Here is a 25,333-nt window from a genome sequence, read left to right as displayed (position 1 = left end):
CCCCCTGATCACATGACTTTTTATTTATTATCTATTGACTTGCATTTTAGACAATTAGTGCTGTGTTGTGCTGACTCTTAAATAGCTCAAGGGGTGTGAAAAGCAAATAAAAAAGCATGTGATAAGAGGCTGTCTGTAGTGGCTTAGAAACAGGTAGAAATTTAGAGGTTTAAATGTTATAAAGTATATTAATATAACAATGTTGGTTGTTGAAAGCTGAGGAATGGTTAGTAAATGCATTATCTATCTTATTAAACAATAACAATTTTGGTGTAAACTGTCCCTTTAAACTAAAGATTCAAACCGCCATACAATATATGTTTAAGGGAAATAAAACATTACAATATAGTTATATATATTTATTTATTTTTTCTTCTTTTTTCAAACATTTTATCTTGACTGATAATGAGCCCTGCTCCTGTCCAGGAATCCAATACAGGCATATAGCAGTAGGGGTGGGTAGGGGCTGCTCCTTTCAGAAATGCTGTGCCTTGCTGATATCAAATGCATTGTAAATGCAGTTAACCCAGCAGCTAGCTAGCAGAGGGGACTGCAGTTTTAGCCTTTTTGGCAGCCATGCCTTTAGATATAGAGTGATCGGCTGCTACTAAAATCACAAACAGAACACGTTTGTAGAAAGTGAAAACAGCTATTTTACAAATGTGTGCTAAAAGCAACCACTAGACGGAGCTGGTTTGCAAGAAAGCACATACAAATCAATTCAGTACAGCCACATCTGAGGATAATCGCGTTTATTCGCATCATGCGATTATTCGTGCAGCCCTATAATATACATTTACTAAAAACATGAAAGCTGTGTTCCACTCCCCAAGAAAGGTTGATGTGTCTTCATAATAGTTAAAGGGACATGAAACCCATTTTTTCTTTCTTTCATAATTTAGATAGAGCATACAATTTTAAAGAACTTTCTAATGTACTTCTATTATCAAACTTTCTTGGTTCTTTTTGGTTTCTTTTGTTAAAAAGCATGGACGTGATCTTTGGAGCGTGCACATGTCTTTGCAGGAATGTTATCCATTTGCAAGAGCACTAGATGGCAGCACTATGGTACGTCATGGTGTGCTCCAGAGACCTACCTATGTATCTTTTCAACAACATTTGATAATAGAAGAAAAATTAGATTTATTTTTATGTATATGCTCTGCCTGAATCACAAAAGACATGTTTTGGGCTTCATAATCCTTTAAAGGGACCGTAAAGTCAGAATTGAACTTTCAATCGGATAGAGCATGCAATTTTAAACAAACTTTCTAATATAATTTAATTATCTGATTTGCTTTGTTCTCTTGGTATCCTTTGTTGAAAAGTAGACATAGGTATGTTTAGGAGCTGCAATTCACTACCGGGACAGTAAACATGTTGAGATTTGTAAATAAAATATATTAGTTATATGAAGTAAAACAACTTTGCAGTGTACTTTAAATATTTATTCCCTTCCAATTTCATGTAATTTAGCTCTGAAAATTGTGGATTTTCTAATTCTCTGGGATGAAAATACACACTGCTAATCCTGCTTTTCATAATTAGATTTTAGCAGAAAACAAATGCAAAACAACGCATGGATAACCTTGTGAACTGTGAACTTACTGAAAAACAAATTGCAGCAAACTCTAATTTATAACAAAATGCGTAGACTTGGGTGATATGTTATTCTATGGCAAGACAACAGAAATGTCTTGTAATTACAAGGTGTTTATTCTCCCTTTAAAGGGAAAGTGAACTCAAAAATGTGCTGTCATGCATATGAAACAGCGGCACTATACATTTGTCAAAAAAGCGCTGCGGAATCTGTTGGCGCTCTATAAATAACCGATAATAATAATAATAAGTGAAGGCTGTGTGAATTTTAATTGAAACTATTACTGCAGTGTTGATTTTGTACTTCCAACTAATCTTCAATGGCCGGTAAAAACAACTACAGTACGTCCACAAATAAATGAAATACATTTTGCTCTTTTTCAAAAGAAATAATAAAAAAAGTTGACTAAAATGTCTCTTTAAAGGGACATGAAAAACTTTTTTTCATTCAGAATTCACACTGAGCATATAGTCAACACCAGAATTTTTGTTGTTTAAAAAGATAGACAATCCCTTTATTACCCATTCCCCAGTTTTGCATAACCAACACAGTTATATTAATATACTTTTTACCTCTGTGATTACCTTGTATTTAGGCATCTTCTGACAGCCCCCTGATCACATGACTTTTTATTTATTATCTATTGACTTTCATTTTAGCCAATTAGTGCAGTTTCTACCACAAGCCACGGACGTGATCCCAATGTTATCTATATGGCTCACATGAACTAGCTCTCCCCTGTTGTGAAAAACAAATAAAAAAGCATGTGATAAGAGGTGTCCTTCAAGGGCCTAGAAATTATAATTTGAGCCTTCCTAGGTTTAGCTTTCAACTAAGAATACCAAGAGAACAAAGCAAAATTGGTGATAAAAGTAAATTGGAAAGTTGTTTAAAATTACATGCCCTATTTAAAACATGAAAGTTTTTTTTGGACTTGACTGTCCCTTTAAATAAATGTCCTATTTACTTTCATTATTAAATCTAAATCGTGAAAGTTTAATTTTTACTTTAGTGTCCCTTTAAAAGGGACATAATAACCATATGCTAAATCACTTGAAAGTGATGCAGTATAACCGTTAAAAGCTGACACAAACATATCACTAGAACATCTCTATATAAAAAGGATAATTTACCTCAAAATTAATTCAGCTCCCAGTAGTAAGTGCCCTGTAACAAGTTATCCTTCAGCTACTGTTAGCTTCATGTTGAGAAAAAAAAAACGGCCAATCAGCTTCACCAGTGCTTACTTCATATTTCGCTTTACTGTGATCTCATAGAATTTCACTGAAATCTCACAAGATATAATATAGTATATAATAAAAAAAACTTACATGACAGTCCCTGCACAAACTAGAGATAGGCTCCCTTGCCATTCCCGGGACTAGCATCCTGATTGGCTATCTAAAGTCCCTTTCCAATTAAATGTGGCTACTGAGGAAATTTTGAAGTAAAACATCTTTTTTTACATATACTGTAGGTCTTCAGCTATGCTGCAGCACTTTTAAGTGCTTCAACATCTTTTTGGTTTTGTAAAACTGTGTACGGTTTTGGAAATAAACCTTAATAACAAAATTAGATAGTCATGGTTAAAAACTGGATAAGTACAACGATTTTAATATAGAAGACACTTTACTCCCATGAGAGGAGCCTAAGGTTTAAATGTTTGGCGTCTCTATCTTAAAGGGACACTGAACCCACATTTTTTCTTTCACGGTTCAGATAGAGCAAGAAGTTTTAAAGGGACACTATACCCAATTGTTTTCTTTTGTGATTCAGATAGAGAATGACATTTTAAGCAACTTTCTAATTTACTCCTATTATCAAAATGTCTTCATTCTCTTGGTATCTTTATTTGAAATGCAAGAATGTAAGTTTAGATGCTGGCACATTTTTGGTGAACAACCTGGGTTGTCCTTGCTGATTGGTGGATAAATTCATCCACCAATAAAAAAAGTGCTGTCCAAAGTCTGAATCAAAAAACCTTAGATGCCTACTTTTTCAAATAAAGATAGCAAGAGAACGAAGAAAAATTCATAATAGGAGTAAATTAGAAAGTTGCTTAAGATCGCATGCTCTGTCTGAATCAAGCAACTTTCTAATTTACTCCTATTATCAATTTTTCTTCGTTCTCTTGCTATCTTTATTTTAAAAGCAGGAATGTAAATCTTAGCCGCCAGCCCATTTTAGGTTCAGCACCATGGATAGCGCTTGCTTATTGGAGGCTTACATTTACCCACCAATAAGCAAGCATAACCCAGGTTCTCAACCAAAAATGGTCTCGCTCCTATGCATCACATTCCTGCTTTTTAAATAAAGATAGCAAGATAATGAAGAAACATTGATAATAGGAGTAAGTTGCTTAAAATTGCATGCTCTATCTGAATCATGAAAGAAAAAAATATGGGTTTAGTGTCCCTTTAAAGGGAGTCTTTAATTAAATGTGTTTATTAGTGTGAAATGCTTTAGATCAGGGGTGGGCAAGAGGTAGATCACGGTCTACCAGTGGACCGCGAGTGAATATTGAGGTGACCCCCTGGAAGTTTTCAAAAGTCTGCATAATAAGAGAAATATTTCTCACACATCTAGATTCTGAGTGAAGAGCTTTGCCACCGTAGATGTATGAGAAATGTTTCTCTTATGCAGACTTTTGAAATCGGCTATGAGTCTATGACGGCGGTAAGTGTACTTTAGCATGCGCGACGCGGCTGTAGCTGAACTCGCTGCCCCAGCTTTGGTTACTGCCTGCCCCAAATTCTCCTACTTTGTATCTCAAGAGCGGTCAGTCCATAGTACAGACTCTTCATGCACCAGGCTGAGATGCTGCTCGGTATCCCTGGGTTTGGTAGTTTCAGGTCCCGCTTTGTCTGATATTCTGCTGCTACTTTTTAGTTCTGTCCCCCGTTACTTGTCACCAGGCTCTGCTGGGTGAATGGTCTGGTGTTGCTTTTTTCCCCAGGGTCTGTTACTCCCCCTCAGGTTCTTTTACTCTGTACCGGGCTTTGATGCTGCTCTCTGATACTTTCTCTGACACACTAATATTAGCTATACTTTGTGCTAGTTTCTGCAGCTTTCTGTCCCCAGAATTTGTTGTCACCAAAAAAGTCAGTGCTGTTGCTGCTATACCAGTCTCTGGTTGCTGTGTAAGGCGGTACAGAGCCTGCAGGTCCTGTCACTGTCCCAACTATTTGCAGTAGTCTTCAGCTAGTAGCGAACCGATGGAGAGCAGCCAACAGGACCTGCCCTCTAATCAACCTGACATGGCGTCCAGCCAATAAAATTACTTTGTAGAATGAGTCTGTCTATGATTGGCTGAGATAGTTCATTGTCATCGTTGTACCTAAGCTGTGGGTTTCCCATGTGTTCCAGGCTTGACTACTCCGCTATCCCTAGACTAGAGCTGTCTTGATTGTGAGACTACTTATTCATACGCAGACGTGGTACACAGATAAGGTTGCTTGATGGTCCCACCGTGACGTAAAGAGAGATCGCTCGCAGAGAGTAAAGAGCACGGCTGTATTTATTATTAAAGATTGCCGCTGATTTTTAAACCTGTATTATTTGTGGAAAAAAATACAATTTTCAGCCAGCAGGTCCTATTTGAGGCAAAAATAAAATGTTCAACCAGCAGGTCCTATTTGTGGCAAAAATAAAATTTTCAGCCAGCAGGTCCTATGTGTGTCAAAAATATAATTTTCAGCCAGCGACTGGTGTTTTTTTTTTTTTTAGTTTGGTGACCACGTCACTTGGAATAAAATTTGAGGTAGCCCTTGCCTTGCAAAAGTCTGCCCACCCCTGCTTTAGATGGAGTGTGCCATATCACCCAGGAGTGTCATGTGTGTGTTTTTACAAGTAAATTTCATAAAAAGAAAATTTATGCTTGCCTGTTAAATTTATTTCTTTTTTGAGTGGAAGAGGAAGCAAGAGGAATTACACTTTCTGAATCTGAAATTTCACCTTCAGATGGTACAACGGCATCCTCCTCCTCAGGCTTCTGAGAGGGGACCTCTGAAACCGCAACAATTGCATCAGAAACCTTGCTTACTGATTCTTACGCTTTCCCTGCAACATTGGAAAAGCAGACAGCGCATCAGAAATTGTAGAAGACATGAGAGATGCGATGTCCCTTAAAGTAACTCCAGCGGGAGCTAGAGAGGAGGCGCAGGGCACTGCTTGTGAGGGCTGTAAAATTTGGGACGCTTGAGGAGAAAGCTGCAGCATATATTGTACCTCATCATTAGACTCCTGGACAACATCCGCTTTAGAAGAAGATGGCTCAGAAAAAATATTTTCCTTATAACTTAATGTCCTCTCAATACATGAGGGACAGAAAGGTATTGGTGGTTCCACAATGGCATTAAAACACAAGGAGAAAGGAACATTTTGCAAAGCCCCTTGATCCATACTGGTTCACAATTGACAAATTATTAAATAAAAATCTTAAAATTTATTAAAAATATCAAATTCAAAAAAACATTACTGTTTCTTTAAATTTAAACGGTAACTATTTTACTGCAGTTTGTGTAGACTAGCAAAAACAATAATTGAGATCACTAACACACGTCCACACCTCAGCTACACTGCTGAGGCGCCTACCTCACTGACAAGGAGAAGATTATCTGTCCTCTACGCAGCAGACGATCCGTTATTGCAGCAGAGGAATTTCGTCACTGCCCAGTCCTAGCAACGCATGTCTAGCACGGACCATGCGTTCCTAGACAAACATAGACAAACCCTGCTCGATATGTTCACCAGACTGAGGCGCAGAGAAGTGGCGCACAGTCAGTGAGATGGGCGTAGCCAAAAGCAAAAGTTTTCTCCCAGGGAATTTTTAACCCCTCAGTAGAAGAAAAAAAAAACCAGAGCCATAAGTGAAACGATCTTTCCCTGCATATGCACAGTCCTCTCCAGACTAAGAGAGTTTATAATCCACAATAAAGTCCCCTTTTTGCTTTATATTGTGTGTAAGGTACCTATAAATGTGCTTACTTCCTTCTGAGTTTCTCCTGCCCCAGAAAATAAAAAGTAGCACTTACCTCAAATTACTGCCTGACAGCAAGGGAGTTCACAGGTTTGAGAGGTCCTCTTACTCACATCGACCTGTGGAGAAACAAAAGACTGAGTCATATTACTCAGACTATAGGAGATTAGGGCAGCATGAAATATGGGAGGCGCAGTGAGAATTATGTCCCACAAGTTCCCATTGCTCTAAAGCCACCACTGATCTACTGAAGAGACTGAAATGGACTACGGCTACACCCTAGGACAAAGCAGCACAATCTTGCCGTACTTTAAAAATAATAAACTCTTGATTGAAGAATCTAATCTAACACCTCACTTTACCACTTCCTATCACTGACGTAGGCAAAGAGAATGACTGGAGTGGGAGGAAAGAGAGGAGCTATTTAACAGCTTTGCTGTGGTTCTATTTGCCGCCTCCTGCTGACCAGGAGGTGAATATCCCATTAGTAATTAAGATGATCCGTGCACTCATTGTGTCATAAAAAAGAAAAATATTTTTAACAATTTGTACAGATCTCATTTCATTTTATCTTTAAAAATGAATACTGATACTGGTTATTTCAGCAGCAGCAACTTTACTTGCTCAGCTCTATCTAATTTATAACTAGGGATTTGCTTGTAGAGTCACCATCTTAAAAGTGTTTTATTATAGGTTTCTAACGTTAAAAAGTCAAGATTTAAACAAATTAGCTTTCACCCTAAATTTATAAGCCACACAGATCACAGAACAAAACCAAATGGCCAAAAAAAGTTACTGATTTCTTGAGCGACAGTAATGGACAAAAGGTGATTAGAGCTCCTGATATCCTTAGCGACGTACAAGTGCTAATGCCAGTGAAGAGACTAATAACTCTCTGGATTATGAAAGAATGTCAAAACAAGACATTTTAAAAAGAATCTCATTTGCAGGAACACAAAAAATAAAATATGTGCATTGGTTCAAATGAATGATGTATGAACACTCAGGGACAGTCTAGTGAAAATTAAACTTTCATGGTACAGATAGGGAATGCAATTTTAAACAACAATTTACTTTTATCATCAATTTTGCTATTTTGTTGTGGTATTCTTTGTTGAAAGCTAAACCTAGGTAGGCTCATATGCTAATTTTTGAGCCATTAAAGGCCACCTCTTATCTCAGTGCATTTGGACAGTTTTTCACAGCTAGAGGGTGTTAGTTCATGTTTGACATATAGATAACATTTCTTTCCTAAGATATGGTGAGTCCACAACGTCATCAGTTACTAGTGGGTATATATATCCTGTCCAGCAGGAGGCAGAAAAGAGCACCACAGCAAAAGCTGTTAAATATCATTCCCCTTCCCATAATCCCCAGTCATTCTCTTTGCCTCTGTCAATGGAGGAGGTGAAGTTTTGGTGTCTGAAGAAATTAAATCCTTTATGGGGATTGTTTCCCTGCAAGCAAGAATTTGGGTATAGCTCTAGTCCATGTCAATCTCTGCTGCAGAGTAGTGGTGGCTTTTAAGCAGTTAGGAAGTTGTAAGTTGGTGCTTACTTTGTTTACTAACATATTGCTGCCCTAAGTGTAGAAAGCCAGAGTTAGTTACGCCTTGTGAGCTGTCTTCCTGCCGGACAGCTAGACTGCAGGTAAGTGCTTTTTTGTCTTCTAGGTATAGGATACTTTGCACTTTTAATTCATTATTTAAATTGTGCAGTTTTTCTTTCTGTGATTTAGTAACCCTTTAAATAGGATAATTTGGCAGTATGCAGGCACTATGTGATTTGGGGATTGCACGTTGGGACTGGGTGCTGGAGTGGTTACGAGATGTCCCAGATCCTTGGGCTGTGGGCAATGTTTCTCAGGGTTACAAGATAGAATTCAATTTTCTCCCTCCAGGGGCAGGTTTCACCTCTCAAGGTTGTCTGCAAATCAGGTAAAAAGAGAGGCATTCTTGAACTGCGTTCAGGATCTTTTCTCTCTGGGAGTGATTGTTCCAGTTCGAGTAAAGGAACAGGGTCTAGGATTCTATTCAAATCTGTTTGTAGTTCCCAAAAAAGAGGGAACTTTTCGTCCCATTTTAGACCTAAAGTGTCTCAAACAGTATCTCAGAGTGCCGTCCTTCAAATGGAGACCATTCGGTCCATTTTTCCTTTTGTTGAGGGAGGTCAGTTTATGACAACCATAGACCTGAAGGACGCTTATCTTCATGTTCCTATTCACAGGGATCATCACAAATTTCTGAGACTCACTTTTCTAGACAAACACTTTCAGTTTGTGGCTCTTCCGTTTGACCTTGCCACAGCTTCCAGAATTTTCTCAAAGGATCTGGGGGCTCTCTTGGCAGTGATCAGGTCTTGGGGAATTGCGGTGGCGCCTAATCTTTTCAACAAGCAAGCTCCCATACAGAGATCTTGTTGTCTTTTCTACGTTCCCACAGATGGAAAGTGAATCTGGGAAAGAGTTCTCTTGTTCCAGCCACAAGGGTGGTGTTCTTAGGGACTATAATAGATTCCCTATCTATGAAGATTTTTCTGACGGAGGTCAGGAAATCCAAGATTCTCTCTGCTTGCCTCTCTCTTCAGTCTACTGTTCGGCCATCTGTAGCCCAATGTATGGAAGTAATTGGGTTGATGGTCGCTTCCATGGACATCATTCCCTTTGCTCGATTCCATTTGATAGATCTAGACGTGTTAATGAGAGACTCTCTTCCATGGTGGTTTTCTCAGGAACATCTGTCTTAGGGAACTTGCTTCCGGAGACCGTCTTCGGTGATCGTGACCCCGGATGCCAGTCTGCTAGGCTGGGGAGCAGTCTGGGACTTGTTAAAGGCACTGGGGTTATGGACTCAGGAAGAGTCTGCTCTCCCCATAAACATCTTGGAGTTGAGATTGATTTACAATTCTCTGTTAACTTGGCCTCAGTTGGCTTTAACCCGCTTTATCAGATTTCAGTCGGACAATGTCACCTCAGTGGCTTACATCAACCACCAGGGAGGAACTTGGAGTTCTTTAGCCATGAAGGAGATGGCACGGGTTATTCAGTGGGCGGAAGCTCACAATTGTTGTCTATCTGCCATTCACATTCCAGGAGTGGACAACTGGGAGGTGGATTTTCTAAGCAGACAGACTTTTCATCCCGGAGAGTCGGCTCTCCATCCGGAGGTGTTCTCCAGGTTAACCCTCAAGTGGGGGATGCCGGAGTTGGATCTGATGGCATCTCGGAATAACGCCAAGCTTCCAAGGTACGGTTCAAGGTCAAGAGATCCGAAGGCAGCTCTGATAGATGCTCTGGTGGTGCCTTGGGGGTTCGGTCTAGTTTATCTGTTTCCTCCTTTTGCTCTTCTTCCATGAGACATTGCTTGTATCAAATAGGAGCGTCAGTAATTCTAATAGCTCCTGCATGGCCTCGCAGGATCTGGTATGCAGACCTAGTGAACATGTCATCTCTGCCTCCTAGGAGGCTGCCTCTGATTAAGGACCGTCTAATTCAGGGTCCTTTCTTCCATCCAAATCTCATTTCTCTGAAACTGACTGCTTGGAGATTGAACACTTAGTTTTGTGGAAGCGTGGTTTTTCTGAATCGGTCATTGAGACCATGATCCAGGCTCGTAAGCTTGTTACTCTGAAAATTTACCATAAATTCTATTTTGTTGCATAAGCATTTGGTTACAAGCAGCAGAGTTAAAGGGACATGAAACCCCACATTTTTATTTTATGATTCAGATAGAGCATGAAATTTTAAGCAACTTTCTTATTTACTCCTATTATAAATGTATCTTTGTTCTCTTGCTATCTTTATTTGAAAAAGCAGGAATCTAAAATAAGGAGCCGGCCTATTTTTAGTTTAGCACCCTGGAGAGTGCTTGCTGATTGGTGGCTTTATTTAGCCACCAATCAGCAAATACAACCCAGGTGCTAAACCAAAAATGGCCCGGCTCCTAAGCTTACATTCTTGCTCTTCAAATAAAGATAGCAAGAGAACGAAGAACAATTGATAATAGGAGTAAATTAGAAAGTTGTTTAAAATTGCATGCTCTATCTGAATCATGAAAGAAAAAATATGGGTTTAGTGTCCCTTTGAAGGGAGTCTTTAATTAAATGTTTATTAGCGTGAAATGCTTTAGATGGAGTGTTAGGAATTGTTAGCATGACCAACGCCATCTTGTTCTTGGCGGCTATTTTGTCTCTGGCATCCATCTTGTCTAAATAACATCCATTATAGTAGTTATTATGTAGTGAGAAATATGCTGATGTTAGTAAGAATTGTATTAGTTTTATAGGCCTTGCAAATGTTCCTGGCAAGGCGCGTGGAAGTCCGTTATCTAGGTAAGATGGCCAAACGGCCTTGCTTTGGGCTGAGCTATGCGCACAGATGTATTTTTGCTACTGTTATCAGAAATACTCCTTCATACTCCTCTTTCTCTCAATTATTTCAATAAGCTTCTTTTGTTCATGAAATATGGTATGATATGATGTAGTTATGAATACGTCACTTGTTAACCCTATATGCTGTCCTGACTGCCTATAAGACGTGTTGTTCATCTTTCAATAAAGCAGAATCGTTTTTAGACTTATTGCTGCGTGGTCTGAATTCTATTCTCTGGATACCCTGATCAAATAACATATTCATTTCCAGCTGATATGGTGTATTCCAAGCCAAGCCCTGACTGACACGCTCCCCCCCTGAAAACAACACTTAACATGGAGTGTGCCATATCACCCAGGAGTGTCATGTGTGTGTATTTACAAGTAAATTACATAAAAAATATTTTTAATAATTTGTACAGATCTCATTTCATTTTATCTTTAAAAATGAATACTGATACTGGTTATTTCAGTAGCAGCAGCAACTTTACTTGCTCAGCTCTATCTAATTTATAACTAGGGTAAAAGAAAACATTTGGGTTATGTATCCCTTTAACCCTGGCACAGTAACAATTACCAAACATCAACTACAACAACAAAAACACAAGCGCATCCGAGATTCACTGTATCTTTCTTTATTATTGTTACAATAAAGCCATAAAAATATACACTTACAAGATAAGTGCAAGTTATATGCACATAAGATTTAAAGTTGCTTAGCGATCACAATCCAATCCAAGCCTCGGTATCCGGTCTTAGTGGTGGGGGCTGTATGTCCGTTCTCCTCTTTTTGTTCCTCCGGTTTGGAAATACAGCACGTCCGGTATTATTTCACCGGTAAGGCACAGTTGTCCTGTCAATGAATAAAGTTTGTTCAACTCTTTCTCCCGAACGCGTTTCATTCACTCTCGGGTGAACTTTCTCAACGGGCTTTGTATATACCGGAGGAACAAAAAGAGGAGAACGGACATACAGCCCCCACCACTAAGACCGGATACCGAGGCTTGGATTGGATTGTGATCGCTAAGCAACTTTAAATCTTATGTGCATATAACTTGCACTTATCTTGTAAGTGTATATTTTTATGGCTTTATTGTAACAATAATAAAGAAAGATACAGTGAATCTCGGATGCGCTTGTGTTTTTGTTGTTGTAGTTCGTGTGAAAGGAGGATCTGGACACAAACAGGTTCCTGAGACAAGCAGCAACGGAAAGATCACAGATATCAGCTGGAAACCAATTGCTAAAAGAACATTCTAGCCATATTCATTTGGATTTTTTAACCCCTTTCAGTACTTGTTCCTATTCAAGAGTTTGAACTGCGGTATTTATATTTATATTTTATGAAACAGTGTTTTATATGTAGTTGAGTTTTATATGTAATTGATTTTTATATGTGGTTTATATGCACAACTAATTTCTGAGTCCATTACAACACCAAGGTAGATAAGAAATATATTTTTTAAGGAAGAATAGTAGTAGTAATAGCACTAGCACTTTACCATTTGTATGATTTATTAATATTCAGGGGATAGTTAGAATTTATTTTGGTATCTAATAGGTAGAGTGTACCCTATATCAGTTTAATTTTTGCGCTGCAACATTTTTGGGAATTACCAAACATCCACACTCAATCTCCCACAGTAAAATCTCTAGGTGGCTCAATTACAACAATTTCCTCTCTTTTTACCCACAGTGCTTATCCCCTCTGTTTTTTTTAGCCCTCTGGAATGCTCACTCTGCCTGCAACAAACTTACAAACGTTCACAACCTGTTTGTTTCTACGCTTTTAATCTTTTAGCAATTACAAAAACCTGGCTAACTTCCTCTGACACTGCTCCCGTTACTGCTCTCACACATAGTGGCCTCCACTTTAGCCTTACCCCTAGGCCAGCTGAGATACATGGTGGCAGTGTTGTGGGATCTTCTGCACCTATCAGTACCTGCCTTCGCACGCATCTCTCCCTCTCTCTTCCTTTGAAGTCCACTGTATTCGTCTGTTCTCCCCCTCTCTCTCAGAGTGCCAATCATCTATCACCTTCCTCGACCTCCCAATTCCTTGACAACTTTGCCGCTTTGCTTCTTCGCTTTCTCTCAACAAATATACCCACTCTAACAATCGAGGACTTCAATATCCCCTCTGATAACCCATCTGCTCTTGCTGCCTCTAAACTTCTTCCACTCACTTCTTACTTCAGTCTCTCACAGTCCACCCTATTCACTGTGACGGTCACTCTATTGACCTGGTAGTTTCCTACTTCTGCTCTATATCTGACTTCACCTGTTGCCTGTTTCCCATTTAACACCACCACCTTCTCACCTATAATTTTAATGTACTGGCTAAACTCACTTCTCCATCTCGCCCCCACACCTGTAGAAACTTGTACACTGTCAATCCTCTCTAATTTTCCAAACTTATTTAACATATCCTCCCTCACACTTCCACTATAACCTGCCTTGCTCTTGCTACAGCCCACTATAACAAAACTCTCCTCTGCACTGGACACTCTTGCGTCATCAGTTACAGCCCTGGTACTCTCAGCTAACGCAATACTTGCAAAAACACTCCCGCACTGCTGAGCGTGTCTAGAGGAAATCTCACTCTGAACCTGATTTCATCCACTTTAAATTAAGTCTTCATTCATACACATCTGCCCTTCACTTAGTCAATTAAACCTACTTCTCTTATTTTAAATCTACTCTCTCCTCAAACAAGAACTGCTGGTGCAATGATAAATGCAGAGATCGTATGCTGTCTGCATTTATCAACGTGCGGCGGACATGGTTCAATATAGCGGATCATGTCCATCCGCACAGTGATAAATGGACCCTCCCATACTCAAAAAACCCTCCCTTGATCCTACTTCTCCTGCAAATTACTGCCTCATATTATTGCTTCCACTAACATCAAAACTCAAAAACTATTTTATGATCACCTAACCCACTTTCTGTCTTTTAATTCTTCGCTTGAACCCCAGCAATCTGGCTTATGTACAAAACTCTCAAATGAAACTGCCCTCACCAAAGTTACTAATGATCTTCTTTCTGCTAAAAGTAATGGCCACTACTCTATTTATCTTACTTGACCTCTCAGCTACCTTCCACACTGATGATCACACACTCATCTTAAAGACTCTTAGCTCTCTTGGTCTCTGTGACACTGCTCTCTCTTGGATACAATATCTTTCTAACAGGTCCTTTTGCTGTGCCATTTGCTGGCGACTCCCCCTTTTCAATGCCTCTGTCAGTTGAAGTACCTCAAGACTCTGTCCTGGGCCTTCTCCTCTTCTCCATTTATACTTCTTTATTGGGTAAACATCTTTGGCTTCAAATAGTAACTCTATGCTGATGACACACAGATCTACCTCTCCACCCCTGCTCTCTCTACCTGTATCTTTTTTTACGTCAGTGACTGCTTATCTGGAATTTATTCCGGGCTGGCATCTCACTACCTTAAAATTAACATATCCAATACTAAGCTTCTTCTGAGTTACACTTGACTTTAAGGGTGCTGACACCACTAAGCAAAAAATTCAATCCCTCGTAATTCCTGCCCTTTAATCCATCGTAAATGCCTCTGCCAGGCTAATCCACATTTCCTGTTCCTCTGTATCTGCTGAACCTCTCTGCGAGCCCCTTCACTGCCTCCCCATTCATAGCAGAATTAAATTCAAAATTTTCACCCTGACCTACAAAGCCCTAATAATGTTGCTCCCCACTACCTATCCTCACTAACCAACAAATATACTCCAGCTCGCCCCCTAAAATCCAACAATTACCTGCTTCTTGCATCTTTTATCATCTACACTTCCCATGCTAGACTGCAGGGCTTCTCTCATGCAGCACCAACAAACTGGAACGCACTTCCTAGCACTGTCAGACTTTCCCCTAATCTTTCTTCTTTTAAACACTCCCTAAAAGCATTTTTGTATAAGGAAACCTACCACCCAGCTCAGCAGCAAATTTAATCCACTTAATTAATAATCACCCTTGCAGTCCTCATCTTCTGTTTCTCACCCACCTACCATTCTAGATTGTAAGTTCCCACTGGAATAGGGTCCTCAATTTCATCTGTATTTGTTTGACAAATTTTGTCTCGTCTCTTACAAGTATTGTATCGTTGTATCAATTGTACCCATGGACACTGCTATGGAATTTGTTGGAGCTTTATAAATAAAGTATAATAATAATAATAACAACATACAGAAAGAGAAGTGTTCTTCCAGGAAGGAATGACAGATCAGTAGCTTTGTTCTATGGCATGGATACCACCTGGGAGCAGCGTCTTTTAGCCCAATTGTGATTTTCACAGAGAAGTCTCCTGGAAGTATTTCAGTCTTATCCTGTCTAATTAGATCTGTCAAGTCCCAAAGTACCATTAAATTTAAACAAGGGAAATGGCAACCCAAGATGATTGTTTCGGTCTCCTTTGGGCTTAATCAGTGAGGTGCAGTCATATTCCTCTAAGCACATTGGGCAAGGTGTCCACTTCTGATTTGCCTCATCACCTTTAGGGAGACTTTTCCTACGGTCATGATACAAATACATAGAGAAAGATAAACATTCATCCAGGAATGAACAACAGCTCAGTAGCTTGTTCTCTGACATGGTTACCACCTGGGAGCTGCCACTTTTACTGATAATTGATTCCATATGATAATATTACTGTGTACCAAATCTTCAGTTTAAAACTATATCCAATCCTCTATAGCTGGGTTCCTATAGCCGTTAACAGGATGAAAAAAAAATCCACTTCAATATATCAAGAGAGTTTGATCGAGGATTAGTAAGTAATTATTAGGAATCAGGCAGAGCAGTCATAAAAGTAAACATTAAAAACACTTGCTGTTATTCAAAGCTTCATTAAAACAGCATTTTGTAGCAAAGTTTAGCATCAACTCTCCATCATATGACTGGCTTCTTGCCCCTGTGCTTTCTCAAAGCTGTTAAACCTTGCTATAAAATGTATGTTGTTTTAACTTTTACATTTATGACTGCTCTGCCTGATTTCTATTACATAATCATTGATCAAACTTGCTTGATTTATTTTTCCAAGCAGCTACTTTTAGCCCAATTGTGCTTTTTGCTGAGGAGAATTCCCCTAAAGTATATTAGTCTGATCCTGCCGAACAAGGTCAGTTCAGCCCCAAAATACCAGGCAATCCTCCATTGAACAAGTAAACTGGCAACCCCAGACTATCATTTCAGCCTCATTTGTGCTTTTCAGTTAGGTGCAGCCATCCCTCTAGACACATAGGGGAAACTACACGTGGACTCCTTGCCCAATCACCTTTAGGGAGATTTTCTCCCGGGTTATAATACAAATACATACAGAAAGAGAAGCATTCTTCCATTAACGAACAACAGCTCAGTAGCTTGTTCTAGGGCATGGTTACCTCCTGGGAGTAGCCTCTTGTAGCCCAATTGTGCTTTTCACAGAGGAGTACTCTCCTGAAGTATATCAGTCTGATCCTGCATATCAAGGTCAGTCCAGCCCTGAAATACCAGGCAACGCCTCGCTGAACAAAGAAAATGGCAACCCCAAGTATGGGATCAGACTGATATACTTCAAGTTATTCTCTGTCAAAGGCACAATTGGGCTAAAAGAGGTTGTTCCCAGAAAACAAGCCCCTGAGCAGTTGTTCATTTCTGGTAGAGCATGTCTCTTATATATGTTTTGTAGATAAATCTTTCAAGTTTTTTCTAAAGGACTGTAATCGACTTTTTATTTTAATAGAAGAGTATCCTTTGTTGAAAGCTCCTTTGCATGACAGCATACCTAAGTAGGCTAAGAAGTATTGTATTGGGTACTTGTAAAGCGCGGTTAATCATCCGTAAGGGTCTCAAGGCGCTGCTCATTTTATCGACCTCGGAAGGATGAAAGGCTGAGTGAACCTCGCCGAGGATCGAACCTGCAACCCTTGGGTTGCTACAGAGCTCAGCCACAGTGCCTTAGCATGCTGAGCTATCTGTCTAGAAGTGTGCATGTATTTTGCGCACTAGATGGCAGCAGTGTTTTTAATTATTGGTGACAATGTTATATGTCTAGCATGTATAATAAGACACCTGCATGCTCTTTAGCCTACCTTAGTATGGAAAGAAACTACATTTTAACAAAGGATACCAAGAGACTGGACTAAACATAATAACAGAAATAAATAACGCACTATGATTCATAGAAGATTTTTACTTCCATGTTCCTTTAAATTATGCTTCATTGTACAACCTATCCAAGAGAACTCTCATCAGCCACAACAAATAATTTCTGTCTTTATGCTTTGCAGTACTATACAGCATTATACTACCCAACTGAATATGCTGCTACCTTTCAAGTAAGGCAAAAAAAAAACAGTTATAATATTCTATGTAATTTCTAAACTATGCAAAAGAGGTGTCATCCAATCACCACAGTCAAATGCCCATAAGGTGGTAGCTTCCTGTAGGAAGACAGGAAAACCGTTCACCAGATTCTTCTACTCAAATGTTATAAATTATCAGTAACTATAGCAACCACAGAGGTATTGAAAAAAGAAAAAAAAAGGTAATTAAATTCCAGAAGAACTAGAAATGCTGTAAAAAATTAATTAGGGGCACAGTTCTTATAATTCAGAGGAAAAGGAAGACAGCTTCACAGAATATTAATTATTAGCCTAAGAGTCAGTTTAATTCCTATAACCTAATCAGTGCAATGGAACTCAATTGCAAGAATAAATCAAACTTTGTTTTTTAGCTGTAACGTGTAATACAAAAAAAATGAAATATTAATTAAGAAAGAACATATTTAGATAATATGTCCTTGTTGTCTACGAGCCTTTCAAAATGCATGTTCTAACACTTAAACATTTGTTCTGTCCTGAGGCAGAATAACACTGTTATTGTAAGATCGCATGATACATACCCCATTCTGTCGGCACATCTGCAGCAACATCTGCCAAAGCAGAGCATCGTCACGCCTCTGTGGGCTCCCTGAACGCAAACACTGCTCTATATTTTGCTGACAAAAATTCATAATGTCCACTTTGTGTAAATCTTCTCTGCGGAACACAAGTAGAAAGTTCTTTAAATCTTTGGCTTGTGCACACACTAATATTGATTCTGGATTCAAGCTGTAAACTCTCTTAAAAAAGACATTTTTCATCATTGTAAAACAAAAATCGATACTCTAGCTGGCTATGCTACACTAATAATAGGCAAATACTATATGGCTTAAAGGGCAACATTTGAAACCTGAGTCTTTGAAAGGTTGCACAGTTGACAGCGACATTCTAATTACTGTTATTCGATATGAGTTAAATACATATCTTAATTAGTAAATTATGTAGCTAAAGGATGTAGCTGAACACAAATGGCAAGATAAAGAGATCTGGGCATTGCCACCAATCAGCAGCAAGCTCCAAGTAGTGCAGTGTGTGACTAAGTATGTTTTTTCAGCAGAGGATACCAAGAGAACAAAGTCAATTTGATAACAGAAATAAATGGAAACATCTCTTAATCATATGGTAAACAACAAATCCTAAAAGTAGAACGAGAAATAGAGGCGCCTAGTGTGATACCATAAGGACCAAAGAGATAAGGCAAGTATATATAGCTTAAATATACTCACAAACCAAGGTGCACAACCAGTGCAATATTCAGCAGACTGAGACTTTGGAGCCGCTCAGATGACTCGTAGGTGCAGAGTAAAGCAGGAACACGTTCTCCCAAGGATTTACAGGAAAATGACAGGAGCCCAAGTTCGGTTCAAACGTCCACCGGTACTAGACTGGCGGTCCCGTACATTGGAGGGGTTCCAGCAGCTGGTTATGCACCTTGGTTTGTGAGTATGTTTGAGATATATATACTTGCCTTATCTCTTTGGTCCTTATGGTATCACACTAGGTGTCTCTATTTCTCGTCCTACTTTTAGGATTTGTTGTTTACCTCGTAATCTTCATAAGAGAGCTGCCTCCATCGTTTACAAGCACGCTTCTGAACACTCATTAGAATCTAATTGTGTATTTTAACCCCTTAAGACCAACGACGTATGGGGTACGTCCTGCAAAAAAATGCAGTTAACGACCAAGGACGTACCCTGTACGTCGTTGGTCTTTGAAAGCAGTGGAAGCGATCCTGATCACTTCCAACTGCTTTCATGTTATAGCAGTGATGCCTCGATATTGAGGCATCCTGCTATAACATTTTTTAGCCGTCCGATGCAGAGAGAGCCACCCTGTGGCCCTCTCTGCATCGGCCATTGATGGCCATGTTCGTTGGTGGGTGGGAGCTTACCCAGGGAGGCGGGTGGGCGGCCATCGGTGGGAAGGGGGGCGGGATCGAGTGCGGGCGCGCGCGCGGGCGGGTGGGAACCCTACACTATGGAACAATGGTGGTACTCGGTGGGAGCACAAGGTGGTACTCGGTGGGAGTGAGGGTGGGCATTTAAAAAATGTTTAGAGATCTGGCAGGGGTTGGGGGGTTGGGGGAGGGCAGCTACACTACAGAAAACAGTATTTTTTTAAAAATAAATAAAAAAAAACATATTTGATTTCAAACTGGGCACTGGCAGACAGCTGCCAGTACCCAATATGGCGCAATAAGGCAGAGAGAGGGTGGGTTGGAGAGCTGTTTGGGGGGGATCAGGGAGGTTGGGGGCTAAGGGAGGATACTACAGAACAGAATTATTATTTAAAAAAAAAAAAACCAAAAAAACTCTTATTTTAGTACTGGCAGACTTACTGCCAGTACTTAAGATGGCGGGGACAATTGTGGGGTGGGGGAGGGAAGAGAGCTGTTTGGGAGGGATCTGGGGGTGTGATGTGTCATGTGGGAGGTTGATACCTACACAAAAGCTAAAATTAACCCTGCAAGCTCCCTAATTAACCCCTTCACTGCTGGGCATTATACACGTATGGTGCGCAGCGGCATTTAGCTGCCTTCTAATTAACAAAAAGCAAAGCCAAAGCCATATATGTCTGCTATTTCTGAACAAAGGGGATCCCAGAGAAGCTTTTACAACCATTTATGCCATAATTGCACAAGCTGTTTGTAAATAATTTTAGTGAGAAACCTAAAATTGGGAAAATTTTACGTTTTATTTTTATTTGTTCGCATTTGGCGGTGAAATGGTAGCATGAAATATAGCAAAATGGGCCTAGATCAATACTTTAGGTTGTCTACTACACTACACTAAAGCTAAAATTAAAACTACAAGCTCCCTACATGCTCCCTAATTAACCCCTTCACTGCTGGGCATAATACACGTGTGGTGCGCAGCGGCATTTAGCGGCCTTCTAAATACCAAAAAGCGATGCTAAAGCCATATATGTCTGCTATTTTTGAACAAAGGGGATCCCAGAGAAACATTTACAACCATGTATGCCATAATTGCACAAGTTGTTTGTAAATAATTTCAATGAGAAACCTAAAGTTTGTGAAAACATTTGTGAAAAAGTGAACATTTTTTTTTATTTGATCGCATTTTGTAGTGAAATGGTGGCATGAAATATACCAAAATGGGCCTAGATCAATACTTTGGGATGTCTTCTAAAAAATATATATACTTGTCAAGGGATATTCAGGGATTCCAGACAGATATCAGTGTCCCAATGTAACTAGCGCTAATTTTGAAAAAAAGTGGTTTGGAAATAGCAAAGTGCTACTTGTATTTATTGCCCTGTAACTTACAAAAAAGCAAAGAACATATAAACATTGGGTATTTCTAAACTCAGGACAAAATTTAGAAACTATTTAGCATGGGTGTTTTTCGGTGGTTGTAGATGTGTAAAAGATTTTGGGGGTCAAAGTTAGAAAAACTGTGTTTTTTTCCATTTTTTCCTCATATTTTATAATTTTTTTTATAGTAAATTATAAGATATGATGAAAATAATGGTATCTTTAGAAAGCCCATTTAATGGCGAGATAAACGGTATATAATATGCATGGGTACAGTAAATGAGTATGAGGAAAATTACAGCTAAACACAAACACCGCAGAAATGTAAAAATGGCCTTGGTCCCAAACGGACAGAAAATGGAAAAGTGCTGCGGTCATTAAGGGGTTAAGACACTTGCAAGAAATGCTTCCTGTTACGGTACCAACAGTGTACCAAGGGTTAATACCAGGGAACAACGTCCTGCATAGGAAATCAGCAATTCACAAACCAGCCAGTTTTCAGGTTTAAACAGAATGACATTTATTAAAGGCTAGATGCCTAGTATTTATACAGGTTTTGACCCCAGATGGGGGGGTTGAAAGACTCTTGTACATTAGATAAAAAGGGGAAGACGCCCTTTTATGAAACAGTAGAATTACATTACTTAAATACTTTACTTAGGCAGATAACAACTTAAACACATTTGGCTTGTCTTATCACCTAGTGTCTGCTCTCTGAGGGTGATTAAACAATGGCCTGTTTATTACTTAAATGTAATTATAGCACACAATAGCTGAGGCCAGAAAACCTGTCTTTAGAAATTAGATTTAAACACAGTTAACTCCTTCAGTCCTGACAGAAGGGTCTGTCACACTTCCCTTTTTTTGGGGTGGATAATCTAAGTTTGCTTAAACACTCACAAGGATTTGAAATATCACTAATCATATTGAGCCACAAATCATTCACTTATTGTTTTATTTTATTATACATTTTTTATTTTTTATATATCATCTTTTCTAATATAGAATCATCACTTTATTGCACTTGGTATTTTGGTTAATTTTGGCGCACCTTCTTATTTTGTCCAGCTTTGCACTGTACTTTGTTGAGCATTTCTTAATCATATGCTCTATCGTTCCTTTAAAGAGACAGTGACAAATAGACCTGTCACGGGACCTGTGGCTGATCCAATCACCAGTGCTAGAAGCACATCTGAGTTGCGCAACTAGCACTACTGTTTGGATTAGAGGCGGGTTCTGCTCGGGACCAGCAGTGCCCCGCAGGTCCCGAGTGGCACTTCTACTCTATGTTTAACCTCTTTGGGGGGAGGGGGGGGAAACACACAATAGAGCAGGTGTCGATAGCAGTAAAATGACGCTCTCTAACGGATTGGAGCATGTCATTTTTCGACTTTTATAGCCCTTTAATTTTCTGATCACATGGACCCAGACTCCATTTTATTTTCATTTTACCAAGATAAAAATGGAAATAAGCACATAATACTCATATCTCTGACCTTTTAAACAAATACAAGACAAATAACAGAATATGCAGATCTGTATATGTTGCTTAATAGTCTATTATGTCTGGTATAAATTAGATAACCAGAATTGAAATCTTTTTAATTGATTAATTAAAATGGAGTTAAATTAGCAACCATCTGTCACCTGTGAAAAAGGCTAGTGCAGTTTGCAGTGTTACCTTGGGTTGTCACGTCGGCCATGTGTTCCTGGACACTTATGAGTTACACATACTGCAGGGTGTGCAGAGGTGAACATGAATTGCACCCTTGGGTAGCACACGAATAGTGATCCTAGACAGAACTATTCCTGTTCCTCCCTGCATACCCTGCAGCATGTGTAACTCATAAGTGTCCAGGAAACCATGGCCGAGGTGGCAACCCAGTGTTGGTATTTTTGACCTAATAAAAGCTTTTGAGTACATGAGAATTTCTAGATCCTAAACCTTAGAGTAAGCAGATGCTTAAAATAAATGCTGTGATATTTATAAAAAATGTCATCGTTATGTTTGCTTGCGGTTTTGAGAGGTCATGTGAGGCAGTTATGGTTACTAAACCGCTTTCACCAATCAGCTGACAGGAGCGTTGTTTTCATTTATTGTTGATTACAGTTTATTATTATTATTATTTTTGTGTAACATTGGACTGTGTAAACCAGTGTTTCTCAACTCCCGTCAGCTGATTGGTGAGAGTGGGTTAGTAACCATAGTTACTGATCAGCTGATTATTTCACCTGTGTTCTAGTTAAAGGGACATAATACGCATATGCTAAATTACTTGAAAGTGATGCAGCACAAATGTAAAAAGCTGAGCATCTCTATGTAAAAAGGAATAATGTTAATGTTGAAATGATTGAACAAGGCTAAAGAAAAAAACAGCTGCAAAAATCCTAATAAAATTTGCCATGCAGGTAGAATGTATTGTCTAGCAGGATTTTAAAGGGACATCAAACACTAAATAAATGGTAGAAGGAAGCATTCAAAGAAAAGATTAGTCTGAGAATAACATGCAGATTATTTTTTAAAGTCTATTAGCTGTTTAAATATTGACAAAATATGTGTAAAGTTTTACTGTCTGTAAAACAATGGGAGCCACTATGTCGTAACTTAGGTTGCCTTCTTTGCTGTGGCCAATTATGGACAATTATAAATAGGTCACTAGAGTGAGCAGCCAATGGCTGTGTGGAATATAACAGTGTTCTGAACTTTTAATTCGAACAGCAACTAAAATGCTCACAATTTCAGAATGTAATTACAGGAAAAGGGGACAAAATAAATAATGAAAGTATATTGCAGAGTTATATATACAGTATATAAATAAAAATGAGAAATGGTTACCGAGATATGCATGTTTAAAAGTGAGCTTTTTTTTTGTAAAAGATTCTCAATAGCTGTTTGGAACACATCTTATTGTGCTGCACTTTCACAAGAAGAACCCTGGCTCGGAAAAGAACCAAATGCCACCAGTGACCGCCTTCTTCCGCATTCGGATATTAAAGACATACAAGAATGTATGTTTTTAAGGAGTCTGTTGCTGGTGCCATCTATAGTTTTACTCATTCTACGTGCCGAGAAGTGACTGGCAACTTACGGCTGTGATTTAATTACAAAAGTTTTTTTACTGCGAGATATCAGTATTACACAATGTTTTATTGCATCTACGGGACGGGAGATTACTACTTAGTTTTAAATCTTATTGTCATTATATGTTGGTAGGGGTTTTTGATGAGTGGAGCTCAATGTGCGTATTGACGCGCCACCTACCTCTGTACTGGGCCTGGAAAATTCCTAATTTCCTCCTGCTCTGCTGTCTCATTAAGAATAACCTATAAATAAAATATAGAAGGTCTTTTACAGAATCAGGATCAAAGATCTACCTTAAAAGTGTTAATCAAAGCAGAACCCTAATTATAATGAATGTTTTCTTTTCTTAATTAAAGGGAACGTCTACTCCAATTTTTTAATTTTTAAAAAGATAGATAATGCCTTTAATACCCATTACATAGGTTTGCAACAGCAAAATTGTTATATTAATATACTTTATAACATTTAAACCTCTAAATTTCTGCCTGTTTCTAAGCTAATACAGACAGCCTCTTATCTCAGTGCATTTCTATAGCTTTTCACAGCAAGACACTGCAAGTTCATGTGTGCCATATTAGATAACATTGTGCTCACTTCCGTGGAGTTATTCACGATTCATAATAATTGGCTGAAATGCAAGTATATAAATAGCACTGAGATAAGGGAGCAGTCTGCAGAAGCTTAGATACAAGGTAATCACAGAGGTAAAAAGTGTATTAATATAACTGTGTTGGTTGTGCAAAACTGGGGAATGGGTAATAAAGGGATTATCTATCTTTTTAAACAAAAAAGAATTTGGAGTAGACTGTCCCTTTAAAGATGTTTTTAAACCATTTGTCCAATGTATTTGATCATTTATATTCACCATCTTTTTTTATAAAAATGTATATTTCAATTTTTCTCAGCAACACATATGTAGTAAATTTTTTAATCTCACATATCATGAACATGAAAAAAATCTATACAACCGGAAGCAAGTTTTACTTAAAGTAACATACAAATGCAACCTGAAAATGCTATATGTTAGTACATTTTATTATTGCATATAACTATGTATTTAACCTTTGCAAATGCATTAAATACATAGTAAAAGTCCACTCCAGAGTTACTGGGAGTTATTCTACTGGTAGTTAGCTAAACACATCATGTGAGCCAATGACAAGAGATAAATGTGTGAAATAAATGTGATAAATTTGATAATATACAAGAAAAATTATAATTTTTATATTGAGATAAATGTGTCTAGCCCCAACCAACAGCTAACTCCCAGTAGTGCTGAGCATATACTTTACAATAGGGATGATGAAAATGGCAGCCCACAAGCGGTCCTCTGCACTAGTTTTTATGGGGCTACAGGGAAAATGTAGAATTGTGAATGTGTGTCATAGTTTTTGTTGTCACAGGAAAGAGAGGAACTAAAAATATCCGATTTGGGACTGTGTTTTTACATTATGTCTTTGCATAGTTTTGCTGCCCTCTCTGGCAGTCTAGGGTTAAAGCAATATAAAATCCCCTGTTTTGATGTTAGGCACTGAAAAGAACAGGTCTTAAACATTACCTGTGTGCATAAAAAATATAGGGAATTCAGTTTCATGCAATCAAATGTATTAAGCATTGCAGCCAATCCACAGTTTCATCTAAAATAGTTTAACTTT

The 25,333-nt window shown here is 38.7% G+C and overlaps 1 protein-coding gene across 2 annotated transcripts in view; it reads right to left on the bottom strand.

Moving 5' to 3' along the window:
• The window catches only part of SEC16B (SEC16 homolog B, endoplasmic reticulum export factor), a 602,132-nt gene that overhangs the window by 404,574 nt on the left and 172,225 nt on the right, over nt 1-25,333 (bottom strand). For both annotated transcript variants that reach the window (XM_053693298.1, XM_053693299.1), the window contains exons 10-11: nt 23,859-23,920; nt 17,844-17,979 (exon numbers count right to left, since the gene is read on the bottom strand). In XM_053693298.1, coding sequence (XP_053549273.1) covers nt 17,844-17,979; nt 23,859-23,920 — 198 coding nt within the window. The remainder of the gene's footprint in view (nt 1-17,843; nt 17,980-23,858; nt 23,921-25,333) is intronic.

Source organism: Bombina bombina, chromosome 10 (genome assembly GCF_027579735.1).
Source record: "Bombina bombina isolate aBomBom1 chromosome 10, aBomBom1.pri, whole genome shotgun sequence".
NCBI classification, from domain to species: domain Eukaryota; kingdom Metazoa; phylum Chordata; class Amphibia; order Anura; family Bombinatoridae; genus Bombina; species Bombina bombina.
The sequence above is the reverse complement of the archived record's forward strand: the minus strand, read 5'-3'. Positions and strand labels throughout refer to the sequence as shown.